We start from the raw sequence: 21,930 nt of genomic DNA on the forward strand, positions 1-21,930 counted from the left end.
AAAGTTACCATCCTTTACTAATAAACAAAGGGCTGTAATGCTGTTGTTAATGCACTGTTTAAATTTAGAGTCATATGCATTTGGAGTGAAACTGTTAGTATAGGCAGGCCATTTAAGTAGGCAGAGCTCCCTTTCTAGTTTGTGTTTCCGTACTACGTAAAGCCACACTTCTAATGTCAATCTAGTCACAGTATTGACATGTTTTAATACGTCTCTAATTGTCTCCAACTCACCAATAATACTTGAGAGTTCCCTTCCCTGTAGCAAGCATTCAGTATTTTTCCATTTTGCCTCATAGTTTTTATCACATAAATTCAATATGGGGTCTATTTGAGCTGCATGATAATATTCTTTAAGATTAGGCCATACCCCTGTTATCTTTTCCAATCTGCAATTGTTCAAATTTTATTCTAGGTTTTTTACCATTCCATACAAATCTTGATATACTGTAAGTCAATCCCATGATTTAAACTGTTTCTCTGGTATTTCAATTGGAAGTGCCTGAAAAAGATAAAGGAGATGGGGCAAGATATTCATTTTTTTTATCTCAATTCTAGAACTAAAATCTAATGTTAGGGCTTCCCACCGTTGTATGTCGTTCTTCATTCCCTGGTCTACCTTGTTAAAGTTTACCTTATACACTTTATCACTTTGTTTTGTTAATGTAATTCCAAGATAAGACATGTTTTTTAAGTTCCAGTCCAGGTTATATTTTCTACGTACAATATCAGATGCAGAGTAGTTCATTGTTAGGATTTGTGCCTTTGCTAAATTTAATTTATATCCTGAGTAAAACCCGTACACCTCCAATCTGTGGATTAGTGCTGGTAAGGATGTTTCCGGATCTTTCAGATAACAAATTACATCGTTCGCAAATAATCCTACAACATGTGATTCATTTCTAATTTGAATACCCTTAATTTTTATATTTTGCTTTATATATTGTGCTGAAGGCTCTATATAGATCGCAAATAAGGTTGGAGATAGGCAACAGCCTTGCCGAGTGGAGCGCTCAAGGTTTATATTTTTTATTAAATTACCATTGATTATTATTCTGGCTGTAGGTAACTGGTATAATGTCCTAATACACTGTACAGCTTTATCATTAAATCCAAATTTTTGTATCACTTTGTACAAAAATGTCCAGCTCACGTTGTCAAATGCTTTTTCTGCGTCGAGACTAAGTACATCTCAAATGTTTTCTCTTCTAATATGGTTTATAATAAGAAGAGTCCATGTAACAACTCTAACTTACTGCAGTTTTATTGTTTCCTGCTTTTAAAGAGAAAGGTGTGTTCAGTGGCCTCATCTCTGGAGGACAGCTTCAGTGATGTTAAAGCTAATAGTGAATTTGGCAGGGCACGTTTTCCTCACATTTCTTGTTTATAGATGTCTTTAGTTGTCCTTCACTGATCTGGGCAAGCCCGCTAGGAAGTGCAGCCACTTTGGGCAGTTTCACAGAAGCAGCCACTACCCTGCCACATCTTCTCATATAGGCCTATGTATATAATCTAGTATCCATCAAGTCCTGTGCAGCCATTAAGTTGTGCTTTTGTTCAGTCCATAAAAGTGGAGAAGGATGTGATGATATGGCATTCAGCAACACACAGACACTGGCTCGGTGCACAGGATGCTCACAGGCCTTGTCACACAACCCAGTGGAGATCTCCTGAAGGCATTTTCCTTGGCAGAGTAGAGCAGTGGGTTTTCATCATTCTCTTGGCTGTTGCTGTATAGTTGAGATGTTGTGAAGTTATCTTATTACTGGTCAGACCCTCTTCCAAATGAATGTGAAAGAAAGCGGTACAATTCCACATTAGGCAGTTTCAGGATGCCTAGTTGGGTCAGGGAGGGGATGTGTTATCCCACCAGTAAATCCTGATTCCTCACAGGATTTTGTAGTTCACCCTTAACACAGATTCCTGTTTGAAAGTCATGGTTTCCTGTGAATTGTGGGTCTGGGCAGGTATGGGGGTGATCAAAATTGTTCAGCTAAAACAACACCAGGCAGTTAAACAAAGGCTTTGACACCAAATTTTTCTTGCAGTAAATACTATATGTTTACTTAACCACTACCTACTTCACTGGTATTGACAGCTGCAACAGGAAAACCACTGTCACTCATTCATTAACTGAAAGTTTGAACAGTTTACTGATGAGCCGCTACAGCTGTTTCATTGGCGTCAACATTATATGTTCAAAGCTGAGGGAGGTTTTGATTTGCTATAATACAATATGTTTTCAGTTTGTAAATCTAACAAATCTGTAATGGAAATCTGCATGATGCACTTGGCCTCAGCAGAAGCAGTAGAGGAGAGTGAAACATTGAAAATGGTGCCATATCAGCTAAACTCATATTTCAGATATTGACATTTAAATTATTGCTTCTAAATGTAATTAGAACACCCATAAGCCTTTCCATTAGATTCATTACCTAACATTTCCATCCTCTCATTGCATTATTAAACAATTACTGTAGTTTCTTGTTTGCACAGCAACTCAAGGACAGAAATATTGGAGGTCTGATAGAGTAGTTGGATATATCAGTAGAGACAGGAAAGAGCAGGGCATCAGTTAGTGTGTGGTAAAATGATGATCTACATAATGAGAAGATGAGAGAGATATATACTTTATTGGTCCTGAGGGAAATTCATGTATAGAAATCTTTGTATTGTTGCTGTTAGTATTAGGCCCCCGTAGCTTCATTATTTTATTGTTTACAAAAATTTGGTATATGATTAAAATATATGGTAACTCAAGTTTCTCTAGCCCCAGCTTGTGATTCTTGTGTATTAGAAAAAGTCGAGTCACAGAGATAATCTTCAGTTAACCTGTGAAACTGAGAGTTGCTGACTGTTTTAACCCTGTACCGTTGTTTTATAACTCACCAAAATTCTGAAGGTATTTCCTGAATCCAGGGAAAAAGTAATTGTCCATTCATCTAATATAAACAAAGATGGTGACACAAAATGATGTCATAACTCTGACTTTTATCTTATTTTTATTTTTTTTCCCCTGGATTGGAACAGAATTTTTTATTCTGCATCCTTACAATGGTCTATGAGGATTTGAGAAAGACCTTCAGAATTTGGGTGTTAGAAATAATGATATGGGGTTAAAAAGGTCAGCGAGTCTCAATTTTGCAGGTTAACTGAAGATTATCTCTGACTTGAGTGTATGTAATACATGAGAGTCACAAGCTGGGGGCTAGTTTTGACTAGTGTAACTACCTTTATGAACAGCTGTTTTTTTATTATAACACATAACAAAGCAGGTGTTGTTGCTGACATATTTTGGTGCGTCTTCTTAGCTGAGCATGGCTATAAAACATTATTTGATCAAAGTTCACATAATGATAAAAGAGCCCAAGAATCCCCATTAGCCAGTTAGCACTGTGTGACCTTTAATCCAGCAGCTTGTTGCAGTTGTCTGCCAACAAACAGACCTATATGCCAGGGACTTTACTCCTATAGTTATACATCATATGTCGAGAGACACAGGCAGCAAGGTTGTCTTCCTAACATTGCAGGAGGGTGAAATTGGCCTGTGTAGTATGACTTGGTTGGACTATTAAGTCAGCAGTGTTGTTGCTCAGGCATGCTTTAGACTTGACACCTACAGGACCAGCTCTAGGCACAGCATCTGGCTTTGTCTGTTTCATTTAGATTGTTCAAATGGATGTAAAAAAAGGAGCAATCAGACATTGAAGGTGTCTACAGGGAGTTTGATGAGATGCACCCAGCCGTGAGCCACCAGTCTCAGGTGTCAAAGCTGCCTGCTGGTCCCTTTCTAATGTAAGGCCGTCTCTGAGTACAGATCAAGTAGGGCGATGTTATCAGAGAGCATTTACTCTGTCACTGGCTCATTTATTTATTTTTCAGAGAGAAACATCACACCACAGCTTGAACTCCTATGTCTGCAGAAGCTGAACAGAGCACACACTGCATTTAGTGTCACAAACTGTTTTGCGCATCTGCAGTAAGAGGGTCACATAATTAGCTTTGGTGGGGGTGTTCACTCAGACACATCCTGCCACAGAATGGTTTTAATTCATAACCCAATTCTAGTTGATATTGTACTTCAGCGATGCAAATAACTAAACACAGTTGTAGTTAATCAAATAACTAAAGCTAGTGAAGAGGGAAACGCCTGTTTCTTAGGGTCCCTCAGGATTTGGGGCAATACACACTGTACCCAATCGGTAATTCAGCTGCTATGAGTCGGTGTGAACTGACTTTTCTTCTTCTACAAGCAGTCAAGTGAAATTTCAACCACTTGTACCCTTTACATGTCATTTGACATTTTGATAACATTTGTCTTTTTCCTCTTCCTCTGTTCTCATCTCTTCAAATGACAGTTCACTTTCTTTCAGTGGTTACACAGCTAGCATTTCATGTGTGTTTTTTCTCTTCCTCTTCAACTGACATTTCTCCTTTCAGTGCCAGCACTTTGAAAACTTCCACCTAAAGCTGCAACATTAGTCAGCTGACAGAAAATAAGTCAGCAGCTATTCTGATAATTGAGTTTTTTTTTTTTTAACCAAAAATACCAAACCAATTTGCTTGTTCATTTTCAGAACTGGGAGGATTTTGTGATTTTGTGTCATATATGAGAGGAAACCGAGTTTTGGACAAATGAAGGAAGCAGTATAAATAAATTACCTCATGCTTTGAGAAATTATAAAAGACATTTTCTCTATTTTTTGACTTAATTGGAAGATGAATTAATAATAAACATTAGTCGCAGCCCTACTTCGAACCCTTTCAGTTTTCATTCTCACAGCTGGTGACATTGCTTAAACTGACAAAAAAAGAACTCACTTCCTTTCATCGCTCACATTTAACTGCTTTTTAAAGTATCTTTCAGTATTTATATTTCAATTAAGCTTCAGCCATTTCAGGGGTTCAACACTTTGAAATGTTTCAGCAGTGAACACTTGTAACCGTCTTCAGACAATTTGGCCTTTTCTAGTTAATGCTGTGTGGTGCAGAACCCATCTTGTGTATCTTCTGTCTTACTGTTTTATCATAGACAGTTATAGTATGTGTTAATATGCCCTGAAGATGAGATAATTCAATTCTCTCAGCCAGGAAGACTAGTTACAGAAACCGAGGAGACTTCAGAGTAACATGCATATGATTGTTTTTTCTTAATGTAGCTTTTCAAGTCTTGCATTTCAGCCAGTTCTGCTGTTTTTAAAGGTGTTTGCCTTTTACCTCGAAAGGCAACATTTTTGCATATGATCATTGAGTGTGTCTGCAGGACTCCTCCTTTACCTGCAGGCAGTTCCTCTCTGAGTAATCTGATGTCTGTCCACTGCCTAAGCAGCCCCCCTTCCCACCTTCTAGACCAGTTTCTTCTTGTTTGATCATAATCATTGCTGTGCTCTTGGCAGGGACTTTGTATATTGGAGCAGTCAGGCTGCTGTATGTGTGCTAGTGTGGACCCTTGTAAACCATGTCATGAGTTGAATGGCATGTGATTATGAGCAGCCAGACTTGCCTTGTAATCTGTTGTGGCCTGTTCTACCAGGTATTCTCTCTAAGGGAAGTGAGGGTCGACATTTTAAACAAAATGTTGATGTGATGCCTTAAACATCCTCCTCGTTCACTGTTCTGTTTATTGCCCACATAATCTGGTGTAGTCTCTCCTCTACACTCACATTATTTTCAGCTTCAGTTCTGTTTTGAAACACACTGTAACTTCACAAGTCAAATGAAAGCCACAGTTGCATCTAATGCTGTGGTCTGAATAGAGCTGAGCTTGTCTCTCAGCCCGGGCCCTGGGATTCTGAGCTTTCCCAGTGTCAAGGTTTTATGTCATTCACCATCAGGGCTCCTAGCATCCACAGACCATCATGAGCCCATCTCTTGGTAACAGGCTTTGTGTATGCTGCAGTGGTCGGGTTCTGACGAGGAGCAGGGATGTTTTGACATTTGACATAAATAGATTGGCTTACGTCTCTCGCTTTTTCCCCCCTCTGGTTTCTGCTGTCTGACAATTAGCACTGCAGGCTCAGGCTTGCATGGGCTGTTTCTTTGGCCTCCGCTTCCTGTTTGTCATAAATGTGAGAGGCCTGTACTTACAGGAGAACCTAGACTGTTGCCTGTATCTGTGTCATATCAGTTCATCTTTTAGCTGAACGGTTCAATAGAAAGATTAATAGAGACATCATGTGAATCAGACTTAACAGGCTGCATCACATTCTGTGATGAACTGTGCTGTTTTTGAGCTTTTAGGTGATCAAAGTGTCAAACACTGATCACTGCATGTTGGCTGCACTTGCTCAGAGTGCACTTTAAGCTGTAAAGTGTGGATTGCCTTGAGTAATGTTTAACATCATGTGAAACTCATCTGTCTAGTCTGACTTCTGTACAGAATGTGCTTTTTCATTTGCACCTCAGTGACACAGAGTCTCCAGGCCATGACATTTAGTTAACTGTCATTTAATTGGCATCAAATTCATTCAATATGTGATATGAAAGTACTTCAAAGGTTATTCAAAGAACTTTGTTTAAAGTAAATGTAGATTACACATTATTATTTGCATTCTCTAGACTCCATGTAATGTATACAAATGAAATACACTTGGCAGATTGAATAGTCTAACAGTTGGACATCCCAGTCACTTGGATCTACATACTTGTCTTAATCACCTCAGAACAAGGAGAGGTGGAGGTAAAAAAAAAAAAAAAAACAGGGAGGACCAGAAGTGTGAGCTGGGCGTATGTCACACAGAAGGCATTTCTCTTTGTTTTGTTTTTTTTGCTCAGAATGGAACACAATGGCTAAGTCGGTTTTTGGTGAGTGTCAGATTTCCACCTCCTGGAACCATCTGCTTGTACACTGCTGAGATAGTTGAGGCTTTATGTACAGACGAGTTAGCTACGCTTCAAAACTGGTTCAGTGTTGCTGAGCCAGTAACCTGAAGGACCTTATTATATCCATCTGTGAGCTTTAAAGGAGCATTAGGTGAAATTTGGATGTTTGTGCACCACTGTGGCATTTGAGTAGTGTTTAACTGAAGCATACATGTACATGAACCTCAAGGCTAATGAAGTCAACAAGAGCTGAGTGGAGTCAGGAGATGGCAAACATGGAGCCTAGACATTGGAGCTGCTGGTTAGAACTTTGACTCATACAAACACTTAAACTTTTTGAGTTTGCTGTTCGCAAGAAACAACAAGCAGAAGAAATCTCAGACAGTATCAGGAATTTCTGATTTACATAAAGCTGGTAATGTCAACTCAAACATTTTATGTATTTATCAGTCTGCAGTTACACAAGATCACAGTGGTTACAAACCTACTACTACTACTGTGCCTATGAAGTTAGCTTTAGCAGAGTTGCACATTTGGTTTTTCTTTTAAAGAGACATGCGTGTTTGTCCTCAGATCCACACTGTAGGGTTCACAGGTTAAGACCACAGGAATTTTCCTTTGAGTTGCTGTATGCTTCCTTTTTTTTAAACCAGCAGTACACAGCCTTGGAAATAATTTATTTGGCCTTTTTATTCCTCTTGACAATAAAAAACAGTACTTAAAGACTCTTGGCATAAACTGGTATAGGGATATACATTTATGCTGGTGGTTCTTAGATCTGTTTACAGATGCCCAGCAGGTGAGACTGTGCTGGTGTACAAGCCACAACACAGGAGGCAGTAAAACATTTTAGACCTTTTAAAACATCCTGGCTGTGTTTCTGCTTATTCTTCTCCTGTGGTGCCACTTGGTAACTCAGAGCTACTTTGTTATTGGTAATCAGCATATCACTATGTGCAGAGGCTGAGCTTTGCTCACAGGCTACTGCTAAATTTGCTAAAACATGTCTAACATTTTCTTTCTTTAAAAAAAAAAAGGGCATATGCAAAAACACCCACACAGTAATCCACTAGCACACAGTATAAGTGGTTTATAATAGGTCATTATTTGTATGTTTAGTGGTGAGAGCTAATTTAAAATGGCTGTTGACTTTGACACAATAAACCACTTATCGTACCTTTCAGTTACAGCACAGCTTTCCTACCATTCATTGGAGCTCTAAGCTGAACATCTAATTGTGCAGAACAAAAATACAGGAAGGGATCATTCAAGGTCATTATGTTCCCATAATGAAGAAGACATTGTAGAGTCACTGGGGAATTGCAGATGCTTCCTCCCAGCAAGCTTTTGCTTTATATCATCCATTACTAGTTGTTAGCTTGTTATGCTAATACAACATATTAAACACTCTGAGTCATTTTCCCACTGGAAATATGTTGCACACAGACACTCAGACTATTTGCACAGAGAAGCAGGTTTTTTATGAGTTACATTCAAAAATGAATAAACCAGACATGAACCTAAAGCTGTAAGTGATTAACTCCGAAGTGAGACGACATTTTCACTGGACCTATCGATTGGCAGAAGTCTACTGTGATATTGCACGCACTGATAGGTGATGTGATGCTGCTGTACTTGACTGTAGTAGTAGCACTGTATAAGGCTGTTGTCCATTGTAATGCTCTGGCCTACAACAGGAATCCCTGTGCTGTAGCATACAGCTGTGTGTAGAAGTTTGCATCCCCTTAACTTTGAAATGGTTGAATGGTTTAAAAAGAATAAGGTGAATGTGTTGCCATGGCCTTCCCTGTCTCCAGACTTAAATATCACTGAAAACATGTGGATCAATTTGAAGAGGACTGTACATATCAGACGATCAAGCAGTCTGGTAGACCTTGAATAGTCATACCATGAAGAATGGGTAAAATTATACTTGAAAGGTTGCAAACTCTGCTCAGAGGGTACCCAGGGAGGTCGGAGGGGGTTAGAGAGTAATACAAAGTATTAGAGAACAGGTGATAAAGGTGGATGCAAACAATATGATTTTCATTATTGTAATATAACTTTCTTTTTATACATTCCCCGACCATTTTTGTTACTTCTGTTCATAAAGGAACATTTGTAACAGCTGAATGTGCATTAAATATTGATGAGAGAACTTTTGCACTCAACTGTATTTTTGTTTTGTTGACCAGTTTCTGGTTCCTGGACTCCTGGCTGGAGCTAATGTCTATAGACTGATTTATAATACTACCGTTGATAAACATTTACCTCCTAATAAGGGTGTGACAGCACGCGATACTGGGTTCACGAGAACAAGATAAGAAGATAACACTATTTTTAGGAAATCTTCAGTGATGAAATATATGACTGGAAAAGGTGTTTTATTCGACTGGAAATCACAAAATGCAAAACAGCGCAGGTGCATTTTGAAATGTTTGAACTAATCAACGTGTAAAGAATGTCACTTCAGTTCTTCTTCAACATCATCTGAGAAAGGCACTGACCAGTTATGTATGGGCGGCGATCGGGGACGTAGACGCTTAGTACTGGATGTTGTTGTTTTTTTTTTTTTTCCTTCTATAAATGCCGACATACTGGTGGTAGAATTGGTGCTAAGGTAGAGTAGGCTACGTTAGCAGCATGGCTAACCAAAACCCAATGGAAGGTCCCAGGCTGGAAAAATGAATGAAGCCACTTGTGTCGACTCGTCCCAACGTGGCCGTATCGTACGCACCTACAGCAGCCCCTTGCATTAAAACACAGCAAGGAGATGAACGTATGGTCACACTCCGTCATACTAGCCTTGATCTGTTATGTACTGATATTGCAAGACAGCTTTTGCCTCGATGAGAAATATGGTCAAGCTTTAATATTGTGAGAGATCTCATCACATCCCTACGTCCTAATGTTAAAAAAGTGCTGTCCCTTTAAGATGTGTTCATATTCCTGAAATTTGACCATTTATTTCAATCTGTGAAAGAACCCTGTTTATGTTTGCTATCTGATCACTGATTGTAAAACATCATCTAAACAGGTTCTGTAAATTTTCCTTTCAGAGCTATTGCTTAAGTTTTAACAGGCACCAGTAACCCTCCATCTATTCCATCTTGACCTCTGACACAGATTTATTGCCAGCACCTGTGCCCAGAGACTCCACATTCGGGAAAGTGTGGGAAGAAGAGCTCAGCCCAATGCAGTGCTGGAGAAAGTGTTTACATCCATCACAAAGGTGGGATTTCTTTTTCAATGTCTTTCCTTGGACAAGTAATAGTTGCTGTTATGCTGCATTTACGTCCTTGGACAACTCGAGAAGGCCTTTTGATTACAGAGCTGGTCATGATGTGAGGTTCAGAAAATACAATTACATGACAATTTAATACTATATTCAATAAACTACAAGCTCAGTTATAAAAACTGAATCCAACCAATGTGTTGCTAGTGGTATTTATCTAACTGTGGCAGTGACTTTTTTTTTTTTTCAGGATTGTTGCTAATACATCAGGTCAGTTAACAACATAGTAAAAGTAACATTGTCTTTAATGAAACTCTTACCTATAGATAAGCATGTCTAAAGAACCTAATGTTTTGCACCTGCATAATTTCAAAATTTATAAGAATGCATATTGTATCAAACGGTAAAGAAAGTCACTTTCGGCTTTTCCCGTTTAGGGGTCGCCAGAGCGAATCGTCACACTGACGACTCGCATGTTGACATTCGGCATGCGTTTTTTACCCCGGATGCCCTTCCTGATGCAACCCTGATTCAAACCTGGGGCGCAGCGCTCTCGCCGCTGCGCCTTAACCACTAGCCTACCAGGGACGGCTGCATATTGTATCAGACAGTACTGATTCCAAATCTACATTCACAAACTGGGACTTGTCTGCCTTTACTGTAAATCAGAAATACACTGTATTCTAACATAGAATGTAATATTTCCCAGGACTACAGGCCCAATCCAAAACCTTTCTGTCATGAAATCATAGGCAGGGCTTTAGTGGAAAGTGTTGTTCTGATACTAAGTTTGAATTTTTCTACTTCATTAATTCTGTCCTTGTAACATGAGTAGAAAATGTGGCCCTTCTGTTGAGGCTGCTTGCAGGTTTCACTGAAGCTTTTTTAATGATGCTCTCTGACAATAATATTTGTATCTGACTTCACATGTACTTGCTGAGTTTATCTTGAGTTGCAGAGAGTAAAGCCTGAATACTACATATGAGCAAAGCTGCAATATGCTAATGTATGACTGGGTGCTGTATAGTATAACAACTGTTGAGCTCAACATAAATGTTTGACGTTTGCTGTTTCTTCTCGTTCTGCACAGAATCCAGACTCTCGACATGTGGATGGCCTGTCCAAACAGCTTGACTGGGAGGTGCAAAAGATCCAGCGTTGGTTCAGACACCGTAGGATCCAAGAAAAAGCCAGCACACACACTAAGTCCTGTGAGAGCATGTAGGTTAATGCCCATTGTGTTCACCTTTATCTCTCTGCAGGCTCGAGCACACAGTGGTTGTTTTTTCTGTGTGGGTGTGTTTTCATCGTGTGTGTATAAGTATGCTCTGGTATTTGTGAGGATTGACTTTCAGACCACCACATTGAGAACATTTTGGCTGGTCCTTCAAGGTCAGTCTTTTGTTATAACTTTGATTATAATTAAAAACTAATCAACTAGCACAAAGGTTGTAACAACATACTGTATGTATGCTACTGGTTGGGGTAGCTGATTTCTCTATAGCCCTATCAGGTATGAACTGGAACCTTGAAACTCTCTAGACGTTACCCAGGGGAGCCGCATGTGAGAACGCAAATGTCCAAGTCAGTCGACCTGGACCTTAAGCAGACTTTACTCTACCAGCTCCCTAGTACAAAGTCCGAGCGAGAATACAGCATATAGTCGGGTGTATTCACACGGAGTTACTGAGTTGATGACGTTCTATCAGTGTGAAACTCAAAGAATACAAACATCAGATGGTGACGAACACGGTAAATTACAATGAAGATGGGCATCAAAAATAACTAACTGGAGACACCACGTGATTCAGGGACTCAGACTCAGTTGTTTATGACCAAATTACAAATAGGCTGTGTGACACTCCTCCAGCTCTCGACACAATCTTGGGCTGATTCCACAGACATACACTGATCAGCCATAACATTATGACCACTGGCAGGTGAAGTGAATGACATTGACTTTCTGTTACAGTGGCACCAGTCAGTGTGTGGGGTATATCAGGCACCAAGTGAACATTCAGTCCTCGTAGTTGATTTGTTGGAAGCAGGAAAAATGGGCAAGTGTAAGGATCTGAGTTTGACAAGGGCCAAAGTGTGGTGGTAAGATGACTGGGTCAGAGCATCTCCCACACTGCAGGTCTTGGTGGGTGTTCCTGGTCTGCAGTGGTTAGTACCTACCAACAGTGTCTAAGGAAGGGCAAATGGTGAACTGGCAACATACTGTATATCACACCTAGAATGGTGAGGCTGTTGGATTGGTCTAAAAAAGTCAGTCAGTTTTCACTCCTTTTACAAAAGTTTTTCACTAAATTGTAGACTCATCTGTGCTCTTCCTGACAGTAGAACTGTGGAAGCAAATGGATTCACAGAAGATGCACAGTGAGCTGCAGAGTGACACGAGAGCCAACTAACTGCCACACTGACTCCTATGTAAACAGTATTAGGCAGGTGGTCATTATGTTATGCTTGATCGGTGTAGTGTGAAAACGGCTTATGTTTGATTTTTAATGCGTTGTTCCTCTCTTAAATCAGATTTCCTGGATCATAATTTCTTCCCTTTTTTCTTCTAGGTGGAGGTTTACATTTTATTTGGTCATATTTATCTATGGATTCCACTTTTTGTGGCAGGTGAGCACACTCACATGGTGATAAACGGGTTTAGTTTCATTTTTTTAATCAATGTTTGATTCACTGGGTATATTTCCATATATAATAGCATCATTGCTTGTTTGCTGAACTAATACATGTTTTCTTTATTTCTTTTTAGTGCCCTTGGTTGTGGGATACACGGCATTGCTGGTATGGTTACCCCTATCAGGTACGATGCACTTCTAATCTCTAAATAATCCGTAAAGCGACTTCAGTCACAGACAGGCCCACTGATCACATTTCCATCTTAGACCAACTCAAGTTGCAGGTTCACGTGCAGATTACAGCTGTAAAATTCACATATGTTTCATACAGTCATAAAGGCTTCGGTTGGGCTAGTGCTCATTCAGGAGTACAGAGACTTCAACCCTCACACATCTCACCCTCATTCATCTGCTTTTCTCCTGTTATATGAGTGGAGCAGGATGTGATGATTTGCATTATTGTTGCTCAGTGGTGATGACATGATATCACATCCTTTCACTCCCATCATGGATTGATATCCAGTATAGTCTGTTTAAAAGAAAAATGCTTTGATATGACTAAAATGTTCCTTTAAACAGACTCTCTGAACCTGCCCCTGCTCATCCTCTCTCTCTTCAGGTCATGACTCCTGGTCTTTATCACTACTATATGATCGAGCTGGCTTTCTACTGGTCACTCATGTTCTCCCAGTTCACTGACATAAAAAGGAAGGTGAGAAGAACAACACTGACTCTGTTTCTGTTTGGCTACTCCGCAGCTGCCACGCCCTGATTTGTTAATCCCTCTATTCTTCCTCATTCGGCAGTTAGAATGTTTTTCAGTTCTAGACCACAGTGCATTAAGATTAAACCTGACTTGTAAGTTTGCTTTATTACAAGCTCTTAAAATGATGTTAATTTTTGATGGTGACATGTTTTTGTTTTTTGAGAGGGGCGGGGTGTGGCTGGTGTTGCTCAGTCTGTGAATGCTTTGTATTTTCCGCACAATGGTGCACGTTGTCATGTGATTGTTGGATGACAGATTCCACAGAGTACCAACATACCAGACCTGGAGTTATTTACAGTTACTTACCCTTAATGTTTTATTAGATGTTTTCTATAGTACGTAGCTGTGGCTCAGGGGTAGAGCGGTCATCTTCCAGTTGGAAGGTTAGTGGTTGGTGGTTCGATTCCTGGTCTTCCTAGTCCACATGTAGAAGTGTCCTTGTGCAAGACACTGAGCCTCTAGTTACCCCTGGTGGCCAGGCAGTGACTAACAGCGCTGCTATCAGTAAGAAATTTCCCCACGGTGATTAATAAAGTATAGTAAATTACATTAAAATCAAATACAGCAAATGTCTGGACTGTGGCATTAGAGATGTAGGTGTGTGCTGTTTGTTTTAATTTGACTGCTGGATGTGCTAAGAGGCAGCTGGCCTGGATTAACATCTGGTTAATTAAATGTTTTTCTTCATGAAATGAAGCTCCTCAGCTGATTGTTTCAGAGGATGTGTATTCATCAAGCTAAAGGCCTTTCTCACATTTTAATCTTTGCTCTCAGTGCCATTGTGTTTACTTGCTCTAAATCTCAAAGGTGGTGTGTACATTTGCACTTTAAAGGTATGTCCAGACAAGAAAAAGAGCCAATGTTCATGCGAGCAATAGTGATTCTCAAATCTGAACTGATGAATTCCTTTTGAGAGTCTATAAAAATGGATATTGCACATCACTGGCTCAAGTTTTGTAGTCGTGCTTTTAGTGTTTATTTAATATTCCACCATCACGGGATATCAGCTTCGACTGCTCTTGTTTTAAGAAGAAAACAAAAAAGTACAATTATGTTTATGGCATTCTACACAGTTCACTAAAGTGAACTGTGTAGAATTAATTTAATGAAAGAATAAGATACCGTTGAAAGTAGTAGTAGTAGTAGGTAGTTTTGTGCTAATTATGGAGCAAATAGAACACAGCATATTCATTTTAAGAAAAGACATCTATAATTCTTTTTTCTCTTACCAAACCTGTTGCAGACCTCTGTCTGTCTGCTTTTGCACTCTGCTGCTGTCAGCCCTGATGATTTGACTCTCAGATGTATGTACATCTCCAATCTTAGGCTTTGCTCTTATGTCTCTGCCTGTTTGTGTAAAACAACCTAAGATAAACAGTTAATCTTTCATTCATATCTTCTTTCTCCATCCAAGTCTGGAAACAAGGAAACATGTTCTGGATTTTAAGAGTATATTCCTTCTGTGTTGCCATCTTTAGCTGATAGAAAAAAGATGCAGCCAGACACTTAAAAACACACAACTGATCATATATCACGTCTTTTATGTATGTGTCCATTTGATTTTAGCAAGGTCTACTGTGCAGGCTTTTATGTTCATATGTCTAGACTGGATTATGTAACAAACCTTAACAAGTGGGCCCTTGTTGAGAGTAAAGATGATTGTGTTTGTTGTCACAACTCCCTGCCTATGTAATTAAAGCACATTTTTATAAATTTGCATCCCCAGAGTAGCTACTACTTTCAGTTTGGTCTGTCTGTTTTCTTAGATGGTGTATATAGTCTTGAATGTAATTTACTTGCATTAATTGTTTATTATTTGTGCTTGATCACCACTTAAATTACTACCTTACTGTTTTGTAATCTATCATTTGTTTACTAGGTTATTTCATGTGGATTTTAAGACATTTTGTTAACTATATTTTTAAAATCGTATGTGTTGTTATTATAGCTATTTTAGCAATGTGTCAGTCACAGTGCCTTGGTAACACAACAATTAATGGCTTCACAAGCACAACGCAATGGTGGGTGGCTTCACAAGAATCGAAGTCTAGAGTCGAACCAACAGCTTTGTGACTGTGCATTAATGTCTGCGTGCTTAAAAAGGTCACAGTGACAAGTATGTTTACCATGTTCAATGTCTTTGTTTAATGTGTAAGCATGCTAACATTCGCTAATTAGCACTAAACACAAAGTACAGCTGTGGCTGAAGGGAATGTCCTTAGTTTTTCAAGTATTTAGTCATAAAGAAAAGTATGGACAACACAGGATAAATACACAGGTGAGCATTTAGTGTACATGTACAGTATGCTAACTCTCTCTCCTTTTAATTTCAGGACTTCCGGATTATGTTCATCCATCACCTGGCTGTAGTTTGCCTGATCAGCTTTTCATATGTCAACAACATGACGCGAGTAGGGAGCCTCGTGTTGTTGGTCCATGATTCCTCTGACTTCCTGCTAGAGGTCAGGTAGACGCAGCAGAATTGATAGTACCATACTGGTGGTTTGTGCATGTTTAAAGCAACTAAATACAAATAACCTACACTGTACTTCACTTTATTTTTGGATCATAGATTACCGTAATATTTTAGACTGGCATTTTATTACCCATATACTTAAAACCTTAACAGCCTTTCTGGAAATGTAAAGCAGGAAACCTTGTCTGATGTGAAACCAGAACAGTGTTTTGCCATTTTCATGTACATCTGACAGGAATTACCAATGATATGTTGATAAAGTATAAATTGTGTACTGAATATAGTTGTGTGGTAAAGTCCTCACAAAAGTTATCATAATGTTTTACTCTGTTGTTTTTCTATGTCAACAGGCAGCCAAGCTTGCCAACTATGCCAAGTACCAGCGCCTGTGTGACTTCCTGTTCATTACGTTTAGTGTGCTTTTCTTCATCACACGATTTATTATACATCCATTATGGTGAGTGCACTGTGACACCTGCAACCTCAGAATGAAACTAGGCACTACTCTGCCATATTTACCAGTTTGTTAATCCAAATTCATTGTGGTATTTTAAAGTGGATTTTCATGTTAAAGTAATAACCTGCATTGTTGCAGGAAATGTTAACATTGTTTTATGTTAAATCTGTCCAGAGCGTGTCAATTTTTAAAAAATTATATAGCTGGTCTACAAATACATTTTACATTGTTCTTATACTGAAAATGTGCACTTTAATGTTTTAATACTTTTATTACATTTGCCATTTTTCTTTAAAATTCTCCTTTAAACAGTGTCTAATTCTTAGTTTCTATTCTTAATATGCCCCACATTTTACTGCACATATTGAAAATGTAACCAATAAATCTTTGACTTTTGAGTCTAATATTTTAGCTTAGATTTTTGTCATTTCGGTCCATGTTCTGTAGCTGTAACTAGTAACAGCGGTCAGAAACACACAGCCTATAGTCTGTACTCCTTAAATGCATGTCTGGTAACCCAAGAATGAAAACCACCATTCTCTGTTTAGAAATAATGATGTGATGCAATCTCCACTAGTTTGTAACTACGATGAAGCAATTTCCAGTTCACCTTCAGTCTGACTCACAGATTCCTCACCAGAGCACTGCTCAGATCTCTGGTAATGTTTAGGCTTGGGGAGCTGTTCAGATGGCAACTGTTCCTCGACAGAGACCTGGAAGCTCAACCTCCAGAGAGACAGACAATAGGGAACCTGTCAATGATGAAAGTAACCTGAGCAGCGATATTCAGTGTCTTGGTGTGGGTGAGTGGTAAAGCTAGTGTTGCTGGTGAAGCTACGTGGACTGAAACCCATACCTGTTGTGAGGGAGGTGGGGTCTGATGACCTCCTGCCACTCAGCTGGATTTAGAGGAAGACTTCACCTCAACTGCTACTTGCCAACAGTACATCTGTGTCACTGACTTGCTCGGTTGCCATTGGTTTCCAAATGGGAATTACCTGTACTGGTATAATGGGTCTCCTTAGAAAAGAGCTGCTCAACAGTTTGATTCAAGTACAGCATGACAAATCTTTCCCCCAACTGGGATAAACTGTCTATTTACTGTACCATATTTATTATACATATAAATGTACCTTGACATGTAGATCTATTCATCTGATTGTTTTTCAGGCTCCTGAACAGCACGTTGTTTGAGAGTTGGGCCATAGTAGGGCCATACCCGTCCTGGTGGCTCTTCAACTTCTTACTGCTGGTCCTCCAAGTGCTGCATATCTTCTGGTTCTACTTCATAGCCCATGTAGCTGTCAAAGCCATGATGCACGGCAAGGTGGGTCACAGGATTATCACTAAGAAATGCTGTAATGTAGTGCCAAAATAATCAATAGATGAAACAATTAGTCAAATGACTCTTTTGTTCTTTATGCTAATAGAAGAAAATCGCTAGTCCCAACATCTTATATTTAAATATTTGCTGCCTTTCCTTTTGTAGTCTTGTGTGATAGTAAATTATGTATGTTTGGGTTTTGGACTTCTGGTCAAACATAATACATTTAAATATGCCACCTTGGACTCGGATTAATTGGAAAACCCATGAGGGGTTTAACTTCATAGACGTCCAAGCTTTTCTTGCTCAACAGCAGTTGTTTTTCAGCTATAGAGAATGTGAAGTCGACGTCATGCCGTGTTGCAATTTCAGGTAAATGTGCCATGTTTGGAGAATCACACTCGGTATCAAAGACTTATACACTACATGCACCTATAAGTTGATTTTAAAAAAATAAATACTATCCCATAATAGAAAATACAGTATTGGATGCCTCAACTACGTCCACTTTAGTGTTCAGTTTGAGCACAGACAGGACAGAAATCGATTCATCTGTAGTGTTTGTATTATCTGCCGACAACTGCTAGCTAGTGTTAGCTCCTGAACAAAGAGCTGAGATCAGTGTACAATCATATTTCAGTCTGTCATTCTCGTAGAGGGGATCTCTAGCTCCGCTGCAATTCGGCTACAGACAACTAAGATTATTATCTTGAATTACCACAGTCAGTAAACTGAGATCTAATTGGTTTAAGCAACTTTTAGCTAAACAAAATAAGAATGAATGTAGGTAAATACAGTGTATACCTCCGAAATGGTGCCCCCGTCCCACCATCTATCATGGCGTAACATACCTTAAAACTCTGTTAGAACATAAAAGTAATCGTCTTGTGGCAGGGCGTCTTTAGTTCTCTTGCACCTGCTAATTTCACATCACCACACTGCAGATGCTGAGACCTGTGCAGTGTCCAACGATTTTAAATTTTTCACATGATTCTTAACTTTATCAACACCATTGTGTAAAACAAAGAATCACAAAAGGTTGCAATCTAATGACCCCAAGATCGCTGCTCCAAACTTTTGCAGGGCCATAACAAGGCAAACTACTTATGAATAAATGTGACAACAACAAGAGCAGTGTTACAGCAGCATCCGATCAGTGAAACAAAGAATTGTCCCATTCAGGTCACAGAATGTTTATTGAAATGTACAGAATAACCCCACAGGTATTTTTGGTGATAAATGTGCTGCCTCTTCACTTTCTTCCAGTCTATCCACGACTCTGTCTCATCTCTCTGCAGACGCAGTTTGTTTCCTCTCCCTCTGGGATGGGGGAGGGAACCTATCTTTCTGTCTGTCTTTGTCCACTGAGACCTCCACTACTTCTCTCTCACTTCTCTTCACTTGCTCTGTCCGCTTGACAACTTTACCTTCTCTGCTTTTGGCTGTAAGTTTCTTCACTCCCTCTGTTGTGAATTCCCTTCACATGTCTTAATTTCATCTGTCCCATCCATTTCCCTCAAGTGTAGTTACAGTGGATTTAATTGGACAGCTGCTGTAGTACAGCAACATTTAGATTCAACTCCTCTCACAAAGCCAGCAGTAGGAGGAGAGCTGTAAATGCTAAATAATGTGGTAATAATGCCATGAATGCCAGGTATGTCCAAGTGTTTCTCATTAGTCAGGAGCCACTGAAATTGTCCCACACCACCACCCTGTGGTTAGAATGAGCCCAGGTGATTTGTATGAACAGTAAGAACTTTGTGTCCCCCTTAACATAGGCTAGCAAGAAAGACAGACTCAACAGTTTTCAAAACATTGGACTGGCTCCAGATACAGTATATCACCGACCAGCAAAAGGGGAGCCGTACAGAATAACATTACTACTTGATGGAAAAGGGCTTTAACTCACAGGTAAATAAATATAGACCCTGTTTAAAAGATGGTTCCAATTAGCAGCATTTGTCAGCTGGAAAAGATCTGGAACATCAGCAATTTTCCCATTTTCTAAGAAGATTATCATAACGGCCAAATAATCTGTGCCCAGACTGTAGGTGCATGTATAAAACCAACAAGAAAAAAGATTTTAAGAATAGACTGAGTCTGTTTTCAAACAGTACTCACATGCTTAGATGTACACTAAAGTTTTTATAATTTAATTGCTAGTTGGCCCTAAAGAGATCCTTCTTAAGCCACATCTACACCGCAAACGCCGTGGGTTTTAGATGCGTCACACACCCGATACATTCCTGTATTAATCACTCCAGCTGTCTACATTGCCCACATGTCGACTTGCATATCACTTGTGCTTTACATGCGTAGTGTCAAATTTTTCAGAGATGCACGTGTAAAATGCTCCACAGAATCAAAAACAATGAAAGCTAACTAGTTCCAACCAGAACTCCACCAAAACAAAGAAATACATTCATGTAAACACAGTTGAAACAAATGATCTATCAGCTGTTAAATCAATCCCACTGAAGTATACACATAAATATATGAGTACTATGTTAAGACAGTTGACTGAAAAGCAGTCAAAATCCCAGCAGTATAAGCCAAAAAGAAACGGCACAAATGCCAGTAAACATGGCTCATATTATTCATTTTCAGCAGTGATTAGATTACTTCAAAGTTAAACATTTTTCATTTAGTGTTTGACTTTTGTCTAACTACGGTTTTTTTTTACCTGCGTAGTCTGCTTTTCTCTTCAGTGTTAAATAACTATAAAAATATGTCTATTAGGTTATCAACGATAACCGCAGTGACACTGAGCGCGGTTCAGAAGTCGAGCCTGACACATCCACAGAAGACCTCAAGACCTCTCCTGATTCTGTCAAAGGAGAAAATGGCTACTATTCTGCTGCTAAAGCCTCAGCACAGAACCACGGCAGCTGGTGACATGGAGCCTGAAGCTGGGAGCAGTTTGTCCCCTCGCATCTCAGGAGCTTTGTCTTATGACGTTCCTCTGTCATGCAAGGCTCACACCCACATAATCTACTACTATCACATTGAGTGTGCACAGATTCACGTCCTGGTAAACAAATGATGGATATACGAACATTGGCTTTGAAGGGCCCTGTAATGACATGTACTACAACTCTAGAGGTGACCTGTAAATGCTGAAATGACATGGAAATGAACTGAAGCAAATGATTTACATAGCCTTATTTGTCAAATAATGGAATACATTTTGTGCTGAGTTTGGCTGCAGTTGCTAGTTTCAGTGTTCTCTCCCAGTTTTAATGGCCAGGTGAACTCGAGTATTTTTGTTTCTCATGGTTAATTCACATGGGATCACATAGGGTGGGCAATAGCTGCTGGGGTGTGTTTGAACCTTTCAATCACATCACAGCAGGTATAACACTGAAATAACTGTTATGGCTGTTTTATCAGCTTTTAAAAGCAAGTCACTTGCTGTGTGTGCATGACGAAGTACAACACACTTGAAATTAAACAGCAGTTTCTGCCCTTTGTGGTTTTTTGTGTAGTTATCCTTTAACCATGTTGACTGCTTTGTGATGTATTGTTTTTTTTCTGTTTTACTTTTTTTTCCCCTTTACTTCTGCTGAGACCAAATGCTTCCTGTAAATTTCTTCATGTCACTGCCTACAGGTCAATCAAGGTATGAGGACCATGCTACATACTTGGTATCATGTTTTGACTTGAGTGCCTCGTAAAAATCTATTTTCAAATATATTTTGTGTTGAAAGATCTCTTTGTTATTGCAGCACTATTTAAAGACTTAACTACACTGTGTGGTTAAAGGAATTTATTATAATACAAACAATTGCAGCCCTCTTTACTCCTGAGCCAGTACCACCCCAAACATGGCTTTCACACAGATGCAAATTGATGCAAATAATGCATTCTTGGCTAATTTGCATGGGGAAGTTTCTCATAAACCATCTTCCTTGTGAGGGCACAAAATACCCCCACAATGATACCACACAATTATCCCAAGAAAAATAAGGAAGGAACAAGAAATATCCACATCTCTGCAAAAAAAGTTCAGTCGGCCTTAACAGCATCAAGATCCTGGCTTATTGCTGCCAGTTTCAGCTGTTTTTGCCTCTGCCAGTAGCGGTATCCTCGGATCGCACACAGGTAGCCTCCATACACCGTCAGCAGCATCATCGAGGCAGAAAAAGTGCGATAGCCGATGTCGGCCAGGCGCTTCCTAGACACCATGATGAGGATCCTGAAGGAACAAGAACAGAAAGT

The 21,930-nt window shown here is 39.4% G+C and overlaps 2 protein-coding genes across 2 annotated transcripts in view; one reads left to right on the forward strand and one right to left on the reverse strand.

Annotated features, from left to right (window-relative positions):
* cers5 (ceramide synthase 5) overlaps positions 1-21,523 on the forward strand; it is a 25,135-nt gene extending 3,612 nt beyond the window's left edge. Inside the window, exons 2-10 of the mRNA XM_020607527.1 lie at positions 9,948-10,053; positions 11,147-11,277; positions 12,627-12,684; positions 12,824-12,874; positions 13,309-13,401; positions 15,789-15,917; positions 16,282-16,388; positions 17,559-17,715; positions 20,452-21,523. Coding sequence (XP_020463183.1) covers positions 9,948-10,053; positions 11,147-11,277; positions 12,627-12,684; positions 12,824-12,874; positions 13,309-13,401; positions 15,789-15,917; positions 16,282-16,388; positions 17,559-17,715; positions 20,452-20,607 — 988 coding nt within the window. The 3' untranslated portion in view covers positions 20,608-21,523. The remainder of the gene's footprint in view (positions 1-9,947; positions 10,054-11,146; positions 11,278-12,626; positions 12,685-12,823; positions 12,875-13,308; positions 13,402-15,788; positions 15,918-16,281; positions 16,389-17,558; positions 17,716-20,451) is intronic.
* Positions 21,524-21,618: 95 nt separating this feature from the next.
* Positions 21,619-21,930, reverse strand: part of cox14 (cytochrome c oxidase assembly factor COX14) — a 4,698-nt gene continuing 4,386 nt past the window's right edge. Inside the window, exon 2 of the mRNA XM_020607409.1 lies at positions 21,619-21,907. Coding sequence (XP_020463065.1) covers positions 21,718-21,897 — 180 coding nt within the window. The 5' untranslated portion in view covers positions 21,898-21,907 and the 3' untranslated portion in view covers positions 21,619-21,717. The remainder of the gene's footprint in view (positions 21,908-21,930) is intronic.

This window comes from Monopterus albus, unplaced genomic scaffold (genome assembly GCF_001952655.1).
Source record: "Monopterus albus unplaced genomic scaffold, M_albus_1.0 scaffold1.1, whole genome shotgun sequence".
Taxonomy (NCBI): domain Eukaryota; kingdom Metazoa; phylum Chordata; class Actinopteri; order Synbranchiformes; family Synbranchidae; genus Monopterus; species Monopterus albus.